The sequence below is a fragment of the Choloepus didactylus genome, chromosome 4 (genome assembly GCF_015220235.1).
Source record: "Choloepus didactylus isolate mChoDid1 chromosome 4, mChoDid1.pri, whole genome shotgun sequence".
NCBI classification, from domain to species: Eukaryota; Metazoa; Chordata; class Mammalia; order Pilosa; family Megalonychidae; genus Choloepus; species Choloepus didactylus.
Window position 1 is genome coordinate 140,231,581 of NC_051310.1, and position 24,360 is coordinate 140,255,940.

Sequence of the window (24,360 nt, forward strand, 5' to 3'; positions counted from 1 at the left end):
TGATCCCTCTCCTCTTCTATGCCTTTCCCCCATTCTTAAGAGGTCCTAAGACTTGGAGTTTCCTGAGCTATGTTCTTGCATCTCCAGTCCACAGTTTTAAATACCATCTAATGCAGATGATTCCCAAATGTGCATCTCCAGCTTTGACTCTCCCCTGAGAGTGCCTGACGTTGATGATGGAGCCATAAAGAATAGTGGTTAAGACCACAGGCTCTGAAGTCAAACTGGCTCTGTCGAATCCTGGCTCAGATATTTACTAGCTATGTCAATATGAGCAAGTTGCTTAACTTCTCTGTGCCTCAGTTGCCTCATCTGTAAAATGAAAATAAGAGAATCCATCTCATAGGTGTGAGGACTGAAAGCATTAGTACACAAAAGGCACTTTGAACAGAGTTTGGCACACAGTAAGTGCTCAATGTCAGGCTACTTACTATCACCTCTTTGCCCCCCTCTCCTTATCACTCATTTACTCATTCCTTTCTTAATGCTTCAGTTACAATGAACTTCTTTGTTATCCGAACACACTGAATAGTCATTTCTACCCAAGGCTCTTTACGCTAGTCGCTAGTCGTTCCCTCTACCTAGAACTCTCTTCTGTTCTCTGTGTGGTTGGCTCATTCTTAGTTCAAATTTCATCTCCTCAGAGGGGTTTTCATTGACAATTCTTTCTCAAGTGGTGATGCCCCACACTATCACTTTCTCATCTTGCCTTGGTCATTTCCTTTGCAGGACTTACCACAATCATAAGTCTTGTGGATTCATTTGTTTTTTCCTACATAGTATGTCTTCTCATTAGATCATAAGCTCTACGAAGCCAAGAAACTTATCTGACTTATTCATCACTGTACCCTGGGCCTAAAATAGTGCCTGGCACATACCAGGTGCTCAAACATTTGCTTAATGAATGAAAGACCCAATGAAGGATCTCAATCAAACCTTTCAATCACTCTTTCTTCTTGGCTACTCTCCCAAGCTCCACTTCACCAATATTCCTCAACATGGAACTAAAATATCTTCATGCAGACTCCTTACTTCCACAGTATTATGTGTTATAAAAAACTTTAGAACACGGAACTAATTGGGGAATGTCTGTCAGCATGCTGATCCCTTGATGAGAGGGAAGTTTGCAGACCACTCCCTTAATTACCATGCCCCGGAGCACTCTAAGATAGCCCATAGTTTTCCACACAAGGCAGTGTAACCTCACTGATCCAAAGAGGAGAGCAATGAAGCATCACACACAGAAAAAAACAGAGCAGTAGTACTACATGTGTTCCATTTCTGCCTACACAGGTACAGTTCAGCCTTGCTGGTTACACTTGAGATCCTCTCATGATAGTATACAAAACAAATAGATGTGTCATGCTCTCAAACCTCCCAAAGAGGACCATTCTAGACAGAACATGGATCATAAACAAATTTGGTTCCATTTATCTTTAAGCCCACATTTTAAAATAACACATCCTTATATGGAAGGTAAAAGTTATTCAGTGGCAAACATTTATACAACGTTCAACTATTCCCAGTCTACAGCAAGAGGTGTCATCCTGCTGCTTCCTCAGCCCATGGAAAATTTAAAAAGACGCAATATATAGCCAGAAATAAAAATCCAGGACTCCTTCTGCTCCCCTAACCTTTTCTTCATTTGTAGAGTAGCTTCAGTTTCAATGATCTAATATATACATGATCCTTAGATGCAGACAACACACAATTCTAATTTATCTTCAGCTTCCTGTAAAAGTTAGCCAGAGAGCCAAGGCCAAAGTAATGGTAAAAATCATGCATATCTTGCACAGTTCTTTGTTATTATTCCTCCTTTTTCCTAGCATAACCTCATCCCTCGCTTCAGGAGGGGATCCTGATTAGCCCAATCCCTTTAGTACTTGACACTCTCCAAGTGATAGGTCTAAGCCAGCTGAGTCAGTTGAAGACCTCCTTTACTCACACACCAAACAACTACCAAATCCACTAGAGCTCTCTGAAAGATTTTCTTTAGGGTCAATGTGAGTTAATGTACTGAGACCATAGCAATTTAGAAATGTTTACTAACTGTAAAGAAAAGACTAATCACCATATGTATTGCAGAAAATATCTGGATCTAGCCACAGGATTACAAAGCAAGAGAAATATAACTTTTTTTTCTTACTGCTAACTTCTTCTAATCGAAAGGTCTTTAATGTAGGGGAAAAAGGTTCAATTCAATTTATCAACTACTTTTTAATTTATTTCTAGGCTTTCAGTTCATAATTCTAAAAAAGTTGAGAGATTAAAACCAGTTACTCTGTTGTGCTGATTTGGATGTATTATGTCCCCCCAAAATGCCATGTTTTTGATGCAATCTTGTGGGGGCAGATGTATTAGTGTTGATTAGGTTGGAATCTTTGGATTATGTTGTTTCCATGGAGATGTGACCCACCCAACTGTGGGCAATACCTTTGATTAGATTATTTCCATGGAGGTGTGGCTCCACCCATTCAATGTGGGTCTTGATTTAACCACTGGAATACTTTAAAAGCGAGCCACACACAGTGGCTGAGAGATTTCAAATGGAGTTGAGAGGTCACTCTGGTGGACATTCTTACGCACTATATAAATAACACTTTTTAGGCTTTATTGTATTGGAATAGCTAGAAGTAAATACCCAAAACTACCAAACCCCAACCCAGTAGCCTTGACTCTTGACAACTGTATAACAATGTAGCTTACAAGGGGTGACAGTGTGATTGTGAAAGCCTTGTGGATCACACTCCCTTTATTCAGTGTATGGATGGATGAGTAGATAAATGGGGACAAAAACTAAATGAAAAATAGGGTAGGATGGGGGGGATGATTTGGGTGTTCTTTTTTATTTTTATTTTTTATTCTTACTCTGATTCTTTCTGGTATAAGGAAAATGTTCAAAAATAGATTGGGGTGATGAATGAACAACTATATGATGGTACTGTGAACAGTTGATTGTACACCATTGATGATTGTATGGTATGTGAATATATCTCAATAAAACTGAATTAAAAAAAAAAAGAGAGAGAGCGAGCCACACAGGCCCAGACACTTGCTGACGCTGATGCTTAGACATGCTTGGAGTTGTGGACCCCTGATGTTAGCTGCAGCCAAGACAGACATTTTTGAAGACAGCCATTGAAAGCAGACTTTTGCTACTCCAGAGTTTGCCTGAGAGAAACTTAAGAGAATATCTCCAGATGCCTAGAGGGAAACGTCCTGGGAGAAAGCCATTTTGAAATGCAACTTAGGAGCAAGCAGATGCCAACCACATGCCTTCCCAGCTAACAGAGGTTTTCCGGATGCCATCAGTGTTCTTCAGTGAAGGTACCCTACAGTTGATGCCTTTGTTTGGACATTCTCATGGCCTTCAGACTGTAATCTTTGTAACCAAATAAACCCTCTTTATAAAAGCCAATCCATTTCTGGTGTTTTGCAAAATGGCAGCATTAACAAACTGGAACATCTGTCATTCTGAAACCTCAACTCACCTTTCATTTGGTTATCTAAAGAAGCTTTTCTCTAAGCGTCCTCCTAATAGTGTCATATAAAAAATGGGCCCCACAATTTAAAAAAAGTGGGTTAATTGAAGTTGACCAGGTTTATTTATTGAACAATTTTTAAAAGTCCTTAATATTCTAACATGCACTGTAATTTTCCAAAAGGATACTAGAGCAATGATTATGTTTCTCAAGCTCAAAGCATTATAAGGTACTTTTTTTTCTGGAAAATAGTGCCCTGGTGCAAAATGTTTTTGTCTTGTTTTGTTTTGTTTTGTTTTTGACATCTTAAGTTGTACTTTTAATACATGGAGGCTCTTAGGTCAAAATTTTATAAAAGACTGTCCTGATGATAGTCTGAAATGGGAAGCTCTTAGAAAGAACTGTTGACTCCTAAAAAAAATGAGTTAAGGATGAAACAAGATGGGATGGCTTGCCAATCTTCCTTCACTAGAAGATGATTTTATGATTCAAAAGAGAATTCACCAACTACCTGTATCTACAAATTGTAATACCTAAATTTACCTTCTATCTTGTTTCCCCTAACAATCAAAAGTAAATATCATCATTTCCATTTTATGGATTCTAAAATCCATAAGAAAAATCAATAAGTTGGGTCTTATCAAAATTTTAAAAGGTTGCTCTCCAAAAGACCTTGTTAAGAGAATGAAAAGAGAAGCTACAGAATCGAAGAAAACATTTGCAAGCTAAATATATGACAAAGGACTTGTATCTAGACTATCTAAAGAACTCTCAAATCTCAACAGTAAAAGAGCAAACAATCCAATTAGAAAATGGGCAAAAGACATCAACAGACATTTCATGGGAGATACATGGATGGCAAAAAACATCATTAGCCACTAGAGAAATGCAAATTAAAATCACAAGCCCTGACCAGATCAAGACAGTGAAGTTGTAACCAAGAAATTAAGAATTAAAAAATGATTATGATTACTGAATCATTACACAGATGTTTTTTCTTTCTATATTTAGAATAGGTAGAAGTTAATACTCGAAATTACTGAAACTCAGTTAGTCTCAGCCTGTGTATACTTACTATTGTAATGGCCATTCTAGCCTAGTCTCAGCCCTGTTTATATGTGGTATTGTAATGGTAACAACTACATCATCCCTTGTTTGAATTCATAAAATCCCCGAACTCTTTAGACCTAGGGAGACCAATTTTTGGGCCCAGAGGCCATCTAATCTCCTGCAATAAACTCTTTCTCTCTTTGAAACCCTGGTGTCATGGATTGGGTGGTAATGCACATCGGGCAGAAAACCCTGCATTTGGTATAAAAGTGAGATGCTTCAGGGCTCCATTCCTGCACAGAAGCTTTGAACAACCAGTAAGAACTGGCAGAAACATCTTTCTCAAAGCCCCAGGAAACAGTTAAAAGGACTGCAGTAACAGGTAAGAGCAAAATCAAGAAAAAGGCTACTTTAAGGTAGTAGCATCTTGTCGCACCCTGGCTGGCCCCTCTTCCACCCCTCACTGGCTCAGGCATGGAGCCAGCATGTGCTCTCAGTGCATATTCCTGGTTCCAGTCTGAAGATAGAAGAGTAACCCTTGTGCACATACTGGGAGCATGTATATCTATCTGTCTGGCCCAATCTGTCTGGTGGTAGCGTGAGGGACGTGCTACCCTAGAACTTGCCCTGTGAATGGAAGGCAGTTCACAGAGCTCTCCAACAGATGTGGGGCCGGCAGTCAAGTGGCTGCCTGGGGCAAGGGATTGCTGGTTGTAGGACATACACTGCTGTGCCCTGGTCCATGGGGAAATTGTTTCCTTGAGAAGAGGGGACATTCAAAACCATGTAAATGGGGGATTTCCTTAGGTCACACGCACATGCCCAAGACTTACGCATAGAAAAGGATGCTGGAGCTATTCTCGACCTGGAGCTGTTCTCTAAACTCTCTGTATGGAAAAACTCTGAAGGAGAGTACTGCCACAGGTCAATCTGCAAAACTGGGAAGATGTTTCCTTTTTGTCCTTTTGTTGTTGTTGTTGTTAGTTAGCTCCTGGCATTCATGAAAAGCTCTGTCATGGATTTAAGCTTAAGGAACAGATGTCTCCAAATCCAAATTCCAGCTGTAACACATTAAAATTTCAAAATGCCCAGGTTTCAACGAAAGGTTATAAAACATATAAAGAAACAGGAAGCAAGGGCCCCAGCAAAGATTAAGGCATTAGAAATAATCAATGAGAACAGGCCCTGGAACATATCAAAGATCTTTTTAAAATGGTCCCAAATACAAAAATCGTCAAAGAGCTAAGCGAAAACATGAACAAAGAACTAAAGGAAATCAGGAATACAACAGACGAGCACAACCAGAATATCAAAAGAGAGACGGAAATTATGAAAAAGAACTAAAAAGATCTGAAGATCACAGTAACATATTAAAAATTCCCTGGAGAGGTTGGAGCTGGCAACAAAAATAATCAGTGAACTTGAAGTTAGGGCAATTGAAATCATTCAGTCTGAGAAGCAGAAAGAGGAAAGAATGAAGAAAAGTGAACAGAGCCTGAAGAACCTGTGGTACATCATCAAGAGTAACAATATATGCATTGTTTGAATCCCAGAAGGAGGAGAGAGAAAGAAGCAGAGAGAATATTCAAAGAAATAATGGCTAAGAATTTTCCAATTTGAATGAAAAACTTGAGTACATATATATCCAAGATGTTCAAGAAAATCCAAACAGGATAAACCCAAACAGAACCATGCCATGGCATATTTTAATCACACTGTCAATTGCCAAGATAAAGAGAGAATTCTGAAAGCCACAAGAGAGAAGCAATGCATCACATACAAGGAAGCCTCCATAAGATAAAGTGTCAATTTCTCATAGGAAACCATGGAGGAAAAAAGGCAGTGGGATGACATATTTAAAATGCTGAGAGCAAAAAACTGCCAACTAAGAATTCTATATCCGCCAAAACTGTCTTTCAAAAATGAGGGAGTGATTAAGACATTTACAGATAAGCAAAAAGTGAGAGAACTCACTAGACCATCCCTACAAGAGATGCCAAAGAGAGTACTGCAGATAGAAAGAAAAGGACAATAGACAATAGATCAAAGCTGCATGAAGAAATAAAGATCTCTGCTGAAGGTAAAGACATGGGTAGATATAAATGCCAATACTATTGTATTTTTAGTTTGTAACTCCACTTTTTACTTCCTACAGGATCTAAAAGGTAAATGAATAAAATGTGATAATAAATCAGTGGATCTAGACTCATTATGTATAAACATGTAATTTGTGACAAGAACTACATGGTGGGGGGACAGAAGAATATAGGGACATAGTTTGTGTATAGTATTGAAGTTAAGTTGGTATCAAAGCAAACGAGATTGCTATAGATTTAGGATGTTAGTTTTAAGCCACATGGTAACCACAAAGGAAATGTCAGAGATATGCAAACTCGGAGAGACAAAAAGAGTGCAGACTGCCAGGAAGTGGGGGGAGGGGTAGAGGGAGCGGGGAGTTGGTGCATAAAGGGTATAGGGTTTCTGTATGGGGAGATGGGAAGGTTTTAGTAATGGAAGATAGTGAGGGTACTACAACCTGAACGTGATTAATCCTATCGAATGGTATGCTTGGGAGTAGTTGAGATGGGAAAGTTAATATTGTATATGTGTTCCCACAATTTAATAAGAGAGAGTAACTACAGAGACAATGACAATTAATGCAATACATGAACAAGGATGGGAAATAGCAAGGGAGGAGAAAAGACACAAAGGGATATCATTGGGACATATGAAGATATTGGAATATGGACTGTATGCTTTATTTTAATGTTAAGTTTCTTGAACTTGATAACTGCACTTATCAAGTGGTTATTTAAGTGAATATCCTTGTTCTTGGGAAATGCACATGGCAGTATTAAGAATTTGAGAAGCATGATGTATATAACCTACTCTCAAGTGTTCAGAAAATGGACTGATAAATAGATAAGACTGACAGACAGATACACAAATGAATAGATAGGACAGATAGATGGAATAACAGAATCATGAACAGATAGCTGAAATGATACAGCAAATGTGGCAAAATGTTAAAATTGTTGGATTTGGGTATCCGGGGTGAGGATTTGGGTATCTGGAGGGATAGGGGTATGTTGGAATTCTCTGTATGGGGTCTGTATTATTTTTATAACTCTCCTATAAATTTCAAAGTATTTTTAAGTCTTTTTTTTAAAAGGGAAGAATACAAAGAAAGCCAATACCACACTGTCTTGATTACTATAAAAATACAAAAGGCTTGTATTTGAGTAGACTTATCTCTCACTTTATTCTTATTTTTCAAAATTGTTTTGACTCTTTTATAGTTTCCTTGCCTTTTAATATAAATTGTTGGGAGACTGAATCATGTCTTCCACAAAAGGCATGGATGGTCCTGTGGTTGTGAGCCCATTTGTAAATAGGACTTTTTTTTTAATGTGTTTTTTTTATTGTGAACTTTAACAGATATACCTAACAGTGATAACTTTCAAAGTACAATTTAAAAAGTAGAGAGCAAATTTCAAAGAACATTATGGGTTACAATTCCACAATTTCAGTTATTTCAATTATTGTAAAATATAACAAAAATACAGAAAGGTGTCAACTTTCAAAATACAGCTCAACAAGCAGTTATATAGGTAATGTAAATAGGAGTTCTGAAGATGTTATTAGTTAAGGTGTGCCCAAACTGAATGAGGATGGGCCTTAAGCCAATATGGCTGAAGTCCTTATAAACAAAGGAAATTGGACACAGAAGAAGCCACAAAAAGCTAGAAGTCAGAAGTCACTGGAACCTGGTAGGGAAAGGAGAGGACATTGCCTTGTGATGAAAAAGGAAGGAACCCAAAGGATTGCCAGCAGCCAGCCCCAGAATGCCACTGTTTTCAGAGAGAAAGCATTGCCTTCCTGATGCCTCAATTATAGACTTCTAGCCTTAAACCAGGAGCCAATAAATTCTTATTGTTAAGTCATTGTATGGTATTTGTTTTAGCAGCCAGGAAACTAAGATATAAACTTTTGAATTATCTTGTCTATGTTTATGTATTAGTTAGGGTTCTCCTTGGAAACAGAATCAATGAGAGATGTCTCTTATTATCAAATTGTAAAAGTGACTCACGCAACTGCGGGAGCGCACAAGTCCAAATTCTGCAGAGCCGTCAACAAGCTGTCAACTCCAAGGAAGACGTCCGACGAACTCCTCGGGAAATGAACCGACAACTTTGACGAACTCCTCAGGAAATGAACCGGCAACTTTGAAGAACTCCTCAGGAAACGAACCGACAACTTTGACGAACTCCTCAGGAAATGAACTGGCAACTTCGACGAGCTCCCCAGGAAAAGCTTCACTGAGCAGCTGAAGAAGAAGTGAAGGTTCTCTAACCGTCCGGCTTATAAGCCTCCAACTGATCACCCGGACCAAATCCAGCCAATTGCATTCTCTCACTGTGGAAGCACACCCCTTGATGAGTCATCAGTCAGCTGCAGTCAATTGACTGATGATCCGACAAACCAACCAGCCTCAAATAGCCTCACAGGAATCGTCAGGCCAGTGCCCGCTTGACCAGACAGCTAGGCCACCTAGCCAAGTTGACACATGAACCCAACCATCACAGTCCACCCCTTGTCAACTTGGCAGTCGTACACATCACCTAAAACCATATCTTCAAAATGAATGTTACAGCTTATGCCATATGATAAGGGGATAAGACAGAGAAGAAAGCAAAAATATTTTCTTCACAGACAAATACAAACATAATCATCACAAAACGAGGAGGAAATATTCATATCATCATAGTCCTCGTTTCTGTAACTGGTCACGTGGCCGTAGTTCATATTTATCACGACCTTCTTCCACTACCCATTCCATGTTCCCTTTACCCTCAGCAAGCACTTCAGCTGGCCGTGGTTCTTTGCCTGGTGGGGTGACCCAAACCTTCATTCCTGAAGTTTCTTGGCCATTGGTAGTCCTGCCTGGATTGGGTTGTTGCAGTTTTCCATTGACTTGAATCACGGGGCATGGTAGTACTAAGAGACGCCCCAGGGGATCTCCTGTATGCCAGGAAAACTCTTCTTTACTTCCATTGTGTAGTTGCAGTGCTATTTCCCCTTGATAGTCAGGATCAATCACCCCAGCCAGTACAGTAATCCCCTTACTTGCCTGTTGATTCAGAGGCATAAGAAGCCCAAAGTGGCCAGGTGGCAGCCTTAACTTCCAGTTCAATGGGATTATTGTTGTGTTTCCTGGTGGAAGCACTCCTCCTTTTGGAACCAAGACTTGTAGACCAGCAGAGCTTAAACTTGCAGGGACAGGAAGCAAAAATTTCCCTAGTGGATCACTAGGAGTGATAGTGAGTGGTGCTACTCCTGTTTCCACCCCTTGATTCCTGGACCCATGAATCCTGGCTATGGGAGAAACAGCACCATAGAGTGGACGCTGATTCAGAGCATACACAGCCTCCTGGAGAACACTGCCCCAGCCCTGCAAGGTATTGCCACCTAGTTGGCGCCGTAATTGAGTCTTCAATAGGCCATTCCACCGTTCTATCAACCCAGCTGCTTCTGGATGATGGGGAACATGGTAAGACCACAGAATTCCATGAGCATGTGCCCATCCCTTCACTTCATTTGCTGTGAAGTGGGTTCCTTGGTCCGAAGCAATGCTGTGTGGAATACCATGACGGTGGATGAGGCATTCTGTAAGTCCATGTATTGTAGTTTTGGCAGAAGCATGTCTTGCAGGGAAGTCAAACCCATATCCGGAGTATGTGTCTATTCCAGTAAGAACAAATCACTGCCCTTTCCATGATGGAAGTGGTCCAATGTAATCAACCTGCCACCAGCTAGCAGGCTGATCACCCCGAGGAATGGTGCCATATCGGGGACTGAGTGTGGGTCTCTGCTGCTGGCAAATTGGACACTCAGCAGTGGCTGTGGCCAGGTCAGCCTTGGTGAGTGGAAGTCCATGTTGCTGAGCCCATGCATAACCTCCATCCCTACCACCATGACCACTTTGTTCATGAGCCCATTGGGCAATGACAGGAGTTGCTGGGGAAAGAGGCTGATTGGTATCCACCAAACGGGTCATTTTATCCACTTGGTTATTAAAACCTTCTTCTGCTGAAGTCACCCTCTGGTGAGCATTCACATGGGACACAAATATCTTCATGTTGTTTGCCCACTCAGAAAGGTCTATCCACATACCCCTTCCCCAGACTTCTTTGTCACCAATCTTCCAATCATGTTCCTTCCAAGTCCCTGACCATCCAGCCAAACCATTAGCAACAGCCCAGGAATCAGTATACAGACGCACCTCTGGCCAGTTCTCCTTCCAAGAAAAGTGAACAACCAGGTGCACTGCTCGAAGTTCTGCCCACTGGGAGGATTTCCCCTCACCACTGTTCTTCAGGGATATCCCAGAAAGGGGCTGCAGTGCTGTAGCTGTCCACTTTCGGGTGGTACCTGCAGAACCGTCTGTAAACCAGGCCCGAGTCTTCTCTTCCTCAGTCAACTGACTGTAAGGAACTCCCCAAGATGCCATAGCTGTGGGCTGGGCAAGAGAAGGTAAGGTGGAAGGAGTGGGGGCCATGGGCATTTGGGCCACTTCCTCATGTAACTTACTTGTACCTTCAGGACCTGCTCGAGCTCTATCTCGTATATACCATTTCCATTTTATGATGGAGTGCTGCTGTGTACGCCCAACTTTATGGCTTGGTGGATCAGATAACACCCAGCTCATGATAGGTAACTCAGGTCTCATGGTAACTTGGTGGCCCATGGTTAAGCGTTCTGTCTCTACTAAGGCCCAGTAGCAGGCCAACAGTTGTTTCTCAAATGGAGAGTAGTTATCTGCAGAAGATGGTAAAGCTTTACTCCAAAATCCTAAGGGCCTGTGTTGTGATTCTCCTATAGGAGCCTGCCAAAGGCTCCAAACAGCATCTCTATTTGCCACTGACACTTCCAGCACCATTGGATCAGCTGGATCATATGGTCCAAGTGGCAGAGCAGCTTGCACAGCAGCCTGGACCTGTTGCAGAGCCTCATCTTGCTCCGGTCCCCACTCAAAACTAGAAGCTTTTCTAGTCACTCGGTAAATAGGCCGGAGTAGCACACCTAAATGAGGAATATGTTGTCTCCAAAACCCAAAGAGGCCAACTAAACGTTGTGCCTCTTTTTTGGTTGTAGGAGGGGCCAGATGCAGCAGCTTATCCTTCACCTTAGAAGGAATATCTCGACAGGCCCCACACCACTGAACACCTAGAAATTTTACTGAGGTGGAAGGGCTTTGTATTTTTGTTGGATTTATCTCCCATCCTCTGCCACGCAAATACCTTACCAACAAATCTAGAGTAGTTGCTACTTCTTGCTCACTAGGTCCAATCAACATGATATCATCAATATAATGGACCAGTGTGATGTCTTGTGGGAGGGAGAATTGATCAAGATCCCTGCGGACAATATTATGACATAGGGCTGGAGAGTTGATATAACCCTGAGGTAGCACGGTGAATGTAAACTGCTGGCCTTGCCAGCTAAATGCAAACTGTTTCTGGTGGTCCTTGCTGACAGCAATTGAGAAAAAAGCATTTGCCAGATCAATAGCTGCATACCAGGTACCAGGGGATGTGTTGATTTGCTCAAGCAATGATACCACATCTGGGACAGCAGCTGCAATTGGAGTCACCACCTGGTTAAGCTTACGATAATCCACAGTCATCCTCCAAGACCCATCTGTTTTCTGCACAGGCCAAATACGAGAGTTGAATGGGGATGTGGTGGGAATCACCACCCCTGCATCCTTCAAGTCCTTAAGAGTGGCATTAATCTCTGCAATCCCTCTAGGAATCCGGTATTGCTTCTGGTTCACTACTTTGCTAGGCAGAGGCAGCTCTAGTGGCTTCCACTTGGCCTTTCCCACCATAATAGCCCTCACTCCAGGAGTCAGGGAACCAATGTGAGGATTCTGCCAGTTGCTGAGTATGTCTATTCCAATTATGCATTCTGGCACTGGGGAAATAACCACAGAATGGGTCCGGGGACCCACTGGACCCACTGTGAGACGGACCTGGGCTAAAACTCCATCAATCATCTGACCTCCATAAGCCCCAACTCTGACTGATGGACCAGAGTGACGTTTTGGGTCTCCGGGAATTAATGTCACTTCTGACCCAGTGTCTAATAATCCACGAAATATCTGATCATTTCCTTTTCCCCAATGCACAGTCACCCTGGTAAAAGGCCGTAGGTCCCCCTGGGGAAGAATGGGAGGAAGATTAACAGTGTAAATTTTTGGCAGTGTGACAGGGTCCTTCTCCAAGGGTACCCGGCCTTCCCTTCATTCAAGAGGCTCTGGATCTGTAAACTGTCTCAAGTCTGGGAATTGATTAAGGGGCCGTGACTCTCTGTTTTTGTAATTCAAGGGAGATTTTTGTTCACGTGGCCTAGAATTCTTCTGCTTATATAGTTCAAACAAGAATTTAGTCGATTGCCCATCTATTTTACTACTTGGTACTCCATGATCCACTAGCCAACACCATAAGTCTCTGCGAGTCATATTATTTTGATTGCTGCTTTGAGCCTGTTTTCCATTATGGTAGCCCTGTCCACCTTGTCTGTGGTGATTAACTGCAGCCACTTGGCTTCTGCGGACTCGGGACCCGATTATCCCCATTGTGTTTAAGGATTCCAGTTCAGTGACAGCAGTTCTTACAGTAATATCTGACCTACAGAGAAGGGCGACTACAGAGCTCTTCAGGGATGATGGAGCTAGTTTCACAAATTTATTCCTTACAGTCCTGGTAAAAGGTGTGTCCTCTGGACATTCCAGGGCTGTGTGAGCAGGTTTTCCATGATAAATCCACTCTAACATTCCAATCTCTCTAAGCCTTTGAATCCCCTCCTCCACATTATACCAGGGCAGTTCTGGCATTTCAACTTCTGGTAATGCCGGCCACCTTTTGATCCATGTTTCAGCCAGCCACCCAAACAAACTGTTAACACCCTTTCTAACCCCTCGAGCTACAACATTGAATGCAGAATCTCTGCTTAGTGGGCCCATATCAGTAAATTCAGCCTGATCCAACCTTATATTCCTTCCACCATTATCCCACACTCTCAATATCCATTCCCACACATATTCCCCTGGTTTCTGTCTGTATAAGTTGGAAAACTCATACAGTTCTTTTGGAGTATACCGTACTTCCTCATGGGTCACACTTCGTACCTCACCCTTTGGGGCTTGTTGGGACTTGAGCCTAGTTATAGGTCTTGAAGCAAAAACTGGTGGTGGGGGTGGGTCATGAAAAGAGTTAGAATTATCTCTCAAGCCATTCACCTCAGGGCACTCTGTTGCATTTTCATCTCTTAAAACAGGATTAGTCTCTCCAGACAAAAGAGTGAGGGCTGCTTCCTCAGGGGAGGTGATTACAAGATTAGCAGGCATTGAAGGGTCAATCTCCTTAGGTGGGAGTTGCGTGGCAGGCTCCTTAGGTCAGACTGGAGGCAGAGAAGCTGTTTCCCCAGGACAGCCCTCTATAGGTAAATCTAACAATGACCCAGCAGAATCCAGGGTTCCAATGTCCTCACTGTCATTATTATCAATCCATATGTCTCCATCCCAAGTTTCTGGGTCCCATTCTTTTCCAATCAATGCCTTTACTTTAACAGCAGACACCCTGAGAGGTTGAGATTTTAGTTTACGCTGTAAATGTGCTACTCGCACAATAAGAGACTGCGTATGATTTTCAGAAACCTCCAGTCTGCGGGCACAGGAAATAAGATTTTCTTTCAGGGCACAGATGGAACCCTTTACATCTGTCATACGGCATTCAAGTTTTGAATTTGAAGCCTTTAGCTCATCCCTTTCTCTTACAACTGTATCCAAAGTATCTAAGAGCAGCCAGCCAACATCATTATACTTCTTAATACTGCAAAACTCCGTGAAAGTGTCAAAAACGCTGTCACCCAGAGCCTTGCTTCGTACTAGAGCACAATTAGGAGAATCAAATGGTGCTATTTTACGTATTTCCTTTGCCAACTCCTGCCATGGACTCTTAGTACCCTCTTGATTATTGGAAATAGAGTCATTAGTGCCTCTGAATCTAATCAGAGTAGAAAACAAGTTGTAAAAGCCCATTTTAAGATTCCGTTTCTCAAGAACCACTCTCGGTACCAAGTTGTATTAGTTAGGGTTCTCCTTGGAAACAGAATCAATGAGAGATGTCTCTTATTATCAAATTGTAAAAGTGACTCACGCAACTGCGGGAGCGCACGAGTCCAAATTCTGCAGAGCCGTCAACAAGCTGTCAACTCCAAGGAAGACGTCCGACGAACTCCTCGGGAAACGAACCGACAACTTTGACGAACTCCTCAGGAAACGAACCGTCAACTTTGAAGAACTCCTCAGGAAACGAACCGACAACTTTGACGAACTCCTCAGGAAACGAACTGGCAACTTCGACGAGCTCCCCAGGAAAACCTTCACTGAGCAGCTGAAGAAGTGAAGGTTCTCTAACCGTCCGGCTTATAAGCCTCCAACTGATCACCCGGACCAAATCCAGCCAATTGCATTCTCTCACTGTGGAAGCACACCCCTTGATGAGTCATCAGTCAGCTGCAGTCAATTGACTGATGATCCGACAAACCAACCAGCCTCAAATAGCCTCACAGGAATTGTCAGGCCAGTGCCCGCTTGACCAGACAGCTAGGCCACCTAGCCAAGTTGACACATGAACCCAACCATCACAGTTTACAAAAAGCCTTGCTGAAATTTTGATAGACATTGTGTTAAACTTGTATATCAATCTGGGGAGAACTGCCCTCTTTATTATGTTGATTCTTCCAATACACAAACATGGCATGTCTCTCCATTTATTTAGATCTTAGCTGTTTCTTTTAAAACTAAACATGTACTTAACATAGGACCCAGCAATTATACTCTTGCGAATTTGACAGAAATGAAAACCTATGTTCACGTAAGAACCTACGTATGAAATCTTCATAGCAGTTCTATTTATAATAGCCAAAAGTGGAAACAACCAGAATCCTTCAATGGGTAAATGGTTAAACAAAGTGTGGTACATCCATATACCACCAATCTGCAATAAAACAGAATGAAATATTGAGACACACAATGACTTGGATGGATCTCAAGAGAATTATGCTGAGTGAAAAAAGCCAATTTCAGAAGGTTATATACCTCATGAGTCCATTTATATAACATTCTTGAAATAAAATTAGAAAGTTGGAGAACAGATTAGTGGTTTTCAGAGACTAGAGCCAGAGCTGTGGCTCTAAAGTAGTACAAGGGAGACCTGTGGCAATGGAACAGTTATGTAGTTTGTGATAGTTACATGAAGCTGCATGGGTGATGACTGTATAGAACTATACACACACACACACACATAAATGGTGCTTGTAAAATAGTGAAATCTGGGTATTCTCTGCAGATTGTACCAATGTTAATTTCCTATTTTGGTAGTACGTAATAGTTATGCAAAATGTTACCACTGGGGAGGCTTGATGAAGGCTATATGGGGCCTTCCTGCACAATTTTTTTTGCAACTTCCTGTGAGTCTCTATTTCAAAAGAAAAAAAAGAAAAAACATCACATCATCACATTGGGATAGCAACTGGTAAACTCATATGTTTCTCTTTGCATATTTCTTCCATGGTATTTGTTGGTATAAAAAAGATTTTAGGAAGACATTTTGATAACATCTTCCTTGATATTTTGTTGTTACAAGAGAACAGCTTGGAATACGCAAAATGTATGAATTTGTATCAAACCAGAAAAAAGTTCCCGATGTCATGGTGCAGGGCTCTTTAAGCTTTTTGTTGTTCTACTATTCATTAATGATTCCTCAAAGAGGTTGTAATAAATAGGCAAATATATCGAGTCTCTGGCTGACTGGAAATTGAGAAGCATATTGAATACAAGAGATGACAGCATTGGAACCAAACAGGATCTTGAAAAAAGTTGGACTCATCTAGCAAAATAAATGTTATAGGGATAAACCAGAGTCTTGCATTTAGCGTCCAGCAACACATATAAACAAGATCGAAGGGATGAACCCCAAATGAAGCAAACCTATACACTGTTACTTCCTGCCCTGTAAAGCCCACCCCCAGCCACAATGTAATGTAATATCAACAGAACTATACCATGTCGATGAAAATAGCAGTAATCCTCCTCTGTACTGGAGAACATAACTTGGGAATCATATTTCACTCTGAAGCCAAGGGATACCTAAAGCACATTTAACAGAAGTAATGAGACGTTTAAGGGAACTGAAAAACACACATCATTATCATAAGGAAGATTTTAAAGAACTGGGAATAAAGTGAGAAGAAAGACAGACAATGGTTTAAAGATTTATCTCCAAATATAAGGAAGCCTGTTATATAGAAAAGAATTTATGCAATGAGGATCAGGGAGACATTTCAGTTCAAAACAAAGGAGTTTTTCTAAAAGAGATGCTCACATTTGGATAGGGCTGCCTCAGAAAAGGTAATAAATTCCCTGTTCCTAGAGGTGTTTGTTTAAGAATAGAAAGGGATCTTGTAGAACAGAGCTTCCTAACTCAGGGTCTACAGACAAAGAAGTATGTGAATGTGGAAAGGAAAAACATATATTTTTCTCACAGTCTCTACTAAAATTTGGCATTTCCTTCATTTATGAATGTAGGCAACAAGCCACAGCAGTACCTGTGACTCTGACACCAGTAGAAATCAGACATTTTCATTTCACATTACATTTGCTGCAGATATCTCAATTTATCATTTGTGCTCATCATTGTTTCAAAATTATGATAGTTCTTTGTCCTAATGCTACATCTTGTTTTTTAATGTATAATAAAGAACAGATATTTCTGTGTCATTCATCTATCTTAATATTTTGTTAATTGTATTTCAATATAATTAGTTTCCTTTATAATCCTACATATTTCATTTTATGTGTAAAAGAACATTATTCTATGTGACTTCCAGGAATGAGCCTGGCCCTGGCAGCAAGGGATTGAAAACACCTACTTGACCAAAAGGGGGAAAAAGAAAGGTAACAAGCTGAGGTGACAGTGGCTGAGAGATCCCAAATAGAGTCAAGAGGCTATCCTGGAGGTTTCTCTTATGCAAGCTCCAGCTAGACATCCCAAAAGGCCACAGTATGCCATGTCCTTAACAAAAAGTAGTCCCTAAATACCTAGGTCCCTACCTGAGATCCTATAAAAGATTACTAAGTTTTATCTCTCAGAAACTTAAATCCACTAGAGTGTTCCTATACCAGACAAGTTCTAAAACCCAGAGGCAACAGCCTCTTAAAGATCAACAATCAGATGCAGCCCCTCTCCCCATAGTGTTGACACCCCCTTTCAATATGAACAAGTCAGGGTGGTCACTGCCTAGACACCCCTGAAAATGGAGAAAGAGATTAAGTGAGAGGAAGGAGTAGCAACAAACAAGATAAGATTTAACAAAGGTCTATGATTACTGAAACTTTATATAAGTATATATATATTTTTAGATGCTGGGGTGTTGGAATAGCTGGAAGGAGGTAAATGACATGGTGGAACTGTAACCCACAACATTCTTTGAAAGTCGCTCTACAGCTACTCACTGAATTGTGCGTTGAATGTCTTTACCTTTCTGTATATACCCTATATTTCACCATAACATAACAACTGAAACTGTGGAACTGTAACCCATAACAATTTTTTAGATTACCTATATAACTGCCTGTTGAGCTATACATTGAAGGTCAAAACCTTTCTGTATGTATGTTATATTTTACAATAATGAAAATAGCTGAAGTGTGGAACTGTGACCCATGACATTCCTTGAAATTTGCTTTCTAAATACTTGTTAAATCATACTTTGAAGTTATCACTGTTACGTATATATGTTAGAGTTCACAATAAAAAATGCATTAAAAAAACACTTCTAGTATTTAAAAAAACACAAAATTCTGAGATGGGGTTGATAGGATTCACCATACTGCCAAAGGAGTTCATGGCTCAAAAAAAGTAGAATCATGCTGTAGAGGGAATGTAGGTACTACTTTTTTAAAGGTCATCAGTTAGATCTGATGAACTTTAGTCTCTTCTAATCCTGGGATTAGAAAAGCAAGCATAGTTTCAAACAGAGTAGAATGTCTTTTAACCATTTTCCACTTAACCAACTCATTGGATTCCCAGATGCTCTTTATCACCTCTGCAAATCATTCCAACTGATGTGGCCACATTCTGAACCCTTGCAGCTAATGTGCTACTCTAGAGTATCCACGCTCACCCACTGGGCTGGACGCTTGCCAAGATTCAGGTGTCAACGGTCCTAAAAACTGATTATGCTATTTGCACTTTTTATAAAACACTAATTAAAAAATGAAACATGAATGTGAAAACAAAGTTATTGTTTCTATAAAAATTAGACTGACTACTTCTGAAAGAATACAAATTAAGTCATGAAAAAAAAACAACTGCTGCAAACGCAGGTGGGGAAGAAAACTGTAACAGATTGAGGAAAAAATGAAACACCTAGAAGGATTCTATTCTCAGAATGCTCTACAAGTAACTTTAAGTTCTCTTTCCACTTAAAAGAAACTGCAACTAGAAACCTTAGATATACATTATAGATGTGCTTTATACAAGAAAGGCACACAACTCCCAGCAGCAGACCTATACTAAAACAAAACCAAACCAAAAAAACCTTTGGCCCTACATCAAAAGACTGGCAAGTGTATATGTTTTCAAATATTTTAGAGAAAAATAAAATGTTAAAGCAGGTATCCTTTTCTAGGTTTCTATGCTATAGCTGATTTTATCAATTATTGATCAACTTTTAGACCAACAGCACTGGATAGTGTGCCAGTTTGGATCTATTATGTCCCTCTGAAAAGCCATATTCTTTAATGTAATCTTAGTCTGTTGATTAGGATGGAACCGCTGATTAAATTATTTCCATGGAGGTGTGGACCCCACCCATTCAGGGTGGGTCTTGATTAATTCACTGGACTACTTAAGAGAGCTCCAAGCCAGAGCAGAGAGACACGTTTAGAGATGCTTGGAGCGAAGACAGAAGCCCTGAGACATTCTGGAGAAAGCCATTTTGAAACACAACCCAGGAGCAAAGGACCAGCAGACGCCAGCCGCGTGCCTTCCCAGCCGACAGAGGTGTTCTGGGTGCCAACAGCTGTTCTTCAGTAAAGGTATCATCTTGTTGATATCTTAGTCTGGACACTTCTATGGTCTTAGAACTGCAAATTTTTGACCCAATAGATCCCCTTTATAAAAGCCACTCCATTTCTGGTATTTTGCATAACGGCAGCATTAGCAAACTGGAACAGATACTAAGTTTCTACCAAACTAATGCTGGAATAAGGCAATATGCAGATGTATTAAAACTCTTAGGAAAACTTTAGACACAAGGCTTTGCCTCAAGCAGTATTCTTGAAAAAAGAAACTGGAATTCACTAATAAACATAAATTATTCGATAAATTTGAGGACAATTCCTTAGAGTTCTATTTTCTTCTATATTCAGCTCTAACTGTACTTGAATCTTCTGCTTTTAATCAAAGTACAAGATCTTGTGGTAAGTGTGCTGGTTTGGATCTGCTATGTACCCCATAAAAGGCCACATTCTTTTAGTGCAATTTTGTAGGGGCAGACCTATTGTGGGTGGGATCTTTTGATTAGATTGTTCCCATGGAGATGTGACCCCACCCATTCAAGGTGGGTCTTAATCCTTTACTGGAGTTCATTAAGAGAGCTCACAAGGAAAGAACTTAGAGAGGCTAAGAGACATTTTGGAGAGAAGCTAAGATATGTAATCCAGGGTGTGCCCCTGGGAGAAGCAAGCAAGGACCCACAGAAGCTGAGACAGAAGCCCAGAGACATTTTGGAAAAAGCCACTGAAACCTGAGGCTAAACCTGGGAAAGAAGGTTCAGCAGAGCCAACCATGTGCTTTCCAATATGATAGAGAAACCCTGGATGCCACTGGCCTTTCCTCAGAGAAAGTATCTACCTCTTGATGCCTTAATTTAGACATTTTCAGGGCCTTAGAACTGTAAATTGCAACCTAATAAATCCCCATTGAAAAAGCCAATCTATTTTTGCTATATTGCATTTCAGCAGTTAGCAAACCAGAATAGTAAGGATGAGCAGTATTCTTGTATTTTGGTTCAAAAATCTTCTGTCTTATATAACAATACTTACTTCAGTACTTCTCAAATTCTTCACTTTAAGAATCAACAGAGAAGTGTGAACACATGTCCCTATAACTAGGAAGATCTGGGGGTACAGTCCAAAGGCCACAAACTAAAAGTTTAAGTCTCATGTATGTAAATATATGTAAATTTTGCATTACATTCTATATTTTATCTTTATTTGTTTAAATATTCTTTGTTTCTTTATTCATATTTTTTATTTTACTTTTTTCTAAATCATCAAGTAAAAACTTGGTAGGCCACATTTATTCTGTGGCTTCACACAGCTTTCTGTATACTACTGTGCACCCCTGTAAGAGAAGCTTGGGTTCAATCAGTTTAATATACTTTCAGTTTGCTTTGAACAAAAAGTGAAATTCAACTTCAGTTTTCTAGAGGAGTGTTGTAAGGGATCGGGCAATGTCCTACATGAACCAACCAGGGCAGAAGGGAAATATAACAAGTATCCAAGGAAAGGAAGCAAAGGGCATGGGGACAAAAATCAAATCTTGCACCAATCCAGCTGTCCACCACTTAAGTCACATCCAGAGTATATCAAACTCTAAGGTGGGCTGAGGATTGCCATCATTCGTTATGGGTTGGGACTGGGTTTTGTTCACTGCTGTCACTTTAGCACCTACCACAGTGCACGGCACACTGTAAGCGTTCAATGAACTATAACGACAATAACAGAAGTTAACATTTATTGAGTACTTAGTATATGCCAAGCATTGTTTGAAGCACTTAACATATATTAATTCATTTAATTCTAAGGCATCCCATTTTACAGATAAGAAAATTGAAGCCTAAAGATTTTAAATAACTTTCCTGAAGTCACATGGCCAAAAAGTGGTAGCCTGGCTCCAGAGCCTCAGCTCTTAATCACTCTGCTATTATAAATGCTTATTCAGTTAATGAATGAGTAAACACGTGATTTATCAGAAATGAAAAACAAATATTTTAAACCAGAAGACTGTTTCTCCTTACAGTGCAGTTTGTTGCTTCGGCTGTTGAGTGGTTCTGGTCCATTCACATCTTTGCTTTTTTCATTATCCTCAACGGGTCGGAAATGAGCCAAAGTTCTCATGAATCCACGGAAGTTTACCTGGTCCTCTCTGATTGGGAAATATAAGAGACAAAACACCATATCAATCAGGGTCGTTATTGCTTATGAAGTCAATATATTGCCAACAGCTTTAGCTATAGTAGCCTGAAAGTCCTTTTAATGAAGTCTCTTTCCATTTGTAAGGCACTATAGGGCTCATAAAACATCCTCATTTAAAGCTTACACCAAACACTAAGGTAGTCCCCACTTTACAGATGATTAAACAGGTTAGAGAAGTAACAGGACTTACCAGTGTCAGTTACCTGTTGAATTTACTTATATATCTTTCCCCAGAAAGGATCTGAATTTAGTTCCAGGGCTTCACCATTAAGAGAGCCAGTAACTGAACTCACTGCTTCTGACTCAGCAGAGAGCAACTAGTAGAGTCCTTTCAACTCACTGATTCCTCATCCAGCTTCCAAGTCTCCCCTGCAGTGAGGTACACCTAGTGACATTTTAAAGTGAAGGCATAGTACAGAAAAGCTGCTTTTAAATAAATTTTATTTTGTTATAAAAGTAATAAACACATTACTGAAAACTTGGAAAAAAGAAAAATACCACCTTTAGTTATCCAATTACAGTCCCTGTTAATATGAATGTATTTTCTTCCAGTAATCTTTCCATGATTTTTTAATTGTGAACTTACTACATATGTAATTTTGTATAATTTTCTTTCTAATTTTAAGCATTTCTCCAATCATTATAAATGTTTCAAAACATTTTAAATGTCTGCATAATAATCGATTGTGTGGAGGTATCATAATTTTATTATTTCCTCTTAATTGAATATGGATATTTAGATTGTCCATATTGGATAACTGGATTTTTTTCTCATTTTTCATGATTATAAATAACGTTCTGAAAAACACCTTTGTGTATAAAGTTTTCTTGGAAGTTAAAATCAGAGAAAACATTTTTATGATGGCACAGGCTAATGAGTAACCTTAAGAAAAAAATTCTCAAAACAAATGAAGAATCTTGTTTTTAATATAAAAAAAGAATGTATTAAATGACATAATTAGTTATTTTTCTAAGTCAGTGATGGAAACAACAGGTTGCCTAATTACCAAGGCTACCTAGAAATAAATCTCAGGCTTTTTTGTGTCCTGTTGAATAGATGTGGTTTGTGGGGTCTCTGAACTGTCTGGTAGACACAGAGTTCAGAGATATTCTAAAGGTAGAGATTAAAGGCTGATGCGCCTACTGTAATCAAAAGAATGACCTTTAGTTCTTAAAGGCAGTTATACTGCTAATGGAACAACATCTGATCAAAAAGGTATGTAAGATCTGAGGAATCAAGTAATATGGAATAAGATTTGAGTCACACGCCAGAACATACAGGTTAATGAGTATATATATTACTGGCATAATGTCTCTAGGTCAAAGGGGACTAAATACCAATAATCCTCTTTCAAATTTCATTCTTTTTAAAAAAAGAAAAATTCTATCCACAAAAGCCTAGAGGAATAACAAAAACCAAGAAGCCAAGTATCTGAATCTGATTATAGCAAGAAGCAGTGGTGCAGCTTTGCTAAGAGCTTAGCAGTGCAGCCCAGCCTAGTTCTCTGCTTCCTCATACATACCCCACCTAGTTTCCTTAGATCAGTGGATAGGATGGCAGGCAATATTGCAGTCAGAGTAAATGTGGCTTAGCCTTAAAAAACAGCTTTCCACAAGCAGCTTCTTCAAGTAATCAGTGGTGACCAAGGAACCCCACCCCCCAAAAAAAAGTTGGCAAAGTGACACTACTGGGTTTAGTTTTCATTGCAAAAGGTTTGGATACAAAGCATAGCTGTGAAAATAATCTCTGGACATGTTTCAATGTTCTGTAGAAACGAAAAGAGGAAACAAAAAAGGCAAGAATACAGAACAGAAACCATACCTGAAACAAACAGGACAGTTCAGGGAAAGAGAAAGGGGGAAATGAGGGAGGGTAGGAGGATTTAATCATCGTCAACATAAATCTGAGAACAGCAGGACTCAGTCTGATTCGATTCCTGTCTTACATAAACTGGCTACCAGTCTTTCCCCACTGACTTTACGTCACTCAGATTTACCAAGTGCCCAACTTGTTCACGACTTGCAAATTCTGCTGCTCTCAATTCAAAGTTTTAAAAGTTCCTCTCCAGGCATTTCATCTGATAGTGTCCTCAATGTTACTTAGTCTCATTATTAAGAGCTGGAACCCATAAAACTTTCTAAACTTAAGTCCTTTATGTTATATAACAGACAATTCACATGGAACCAGGAAGAGACTGTTTAGGGGATTACTTAAAACAAGATTCTACGATAAGCTTTATTCATGAAAAGGTACCTGATCAAACCAATATATATTTACTCAGTACTTTTATATAAGGCAGTGTGTTAGGGAGTAATGCATATTAAATGCTTAGTTTTGTATTAGACAAACCCAAATTAAGGAACATTCTGTTTTTAAAAGTGTGTGTGTGTGTATGTGATGTGGGGAATTGTATTCTTAAAAAAAGTCATTGTTGTAAAAAAGACAAAAAAAAAAAAACAAGACTATGGAAACGTTCCAGATTAAAGGAGGCTAAA

General features: G+C 40.0%; 1 protein-coding gene across 1 annotated transcript in view; it reads right to left on the minus strand.

Moving 5' to 3' along the window:
• Positions 1–24,360, minus strand: part of CHP1 (calcineurin like EF-hand protein 1) — a 51,001-nt gene that overhangs the window by 7,505 nt on the left and 19,136 nt on the right. Inside the window, exon 4 of the mRNA XM_037834277.1 lies at positions 21,687–21,814. Within this exon, the coding sequence (XP_037690205.1) occupies positions 21,687–21,814 (128 nt within the window). The remainder of the gene's footprint in view (positions 1–21,686; positions 21,815–24,360) is intronic.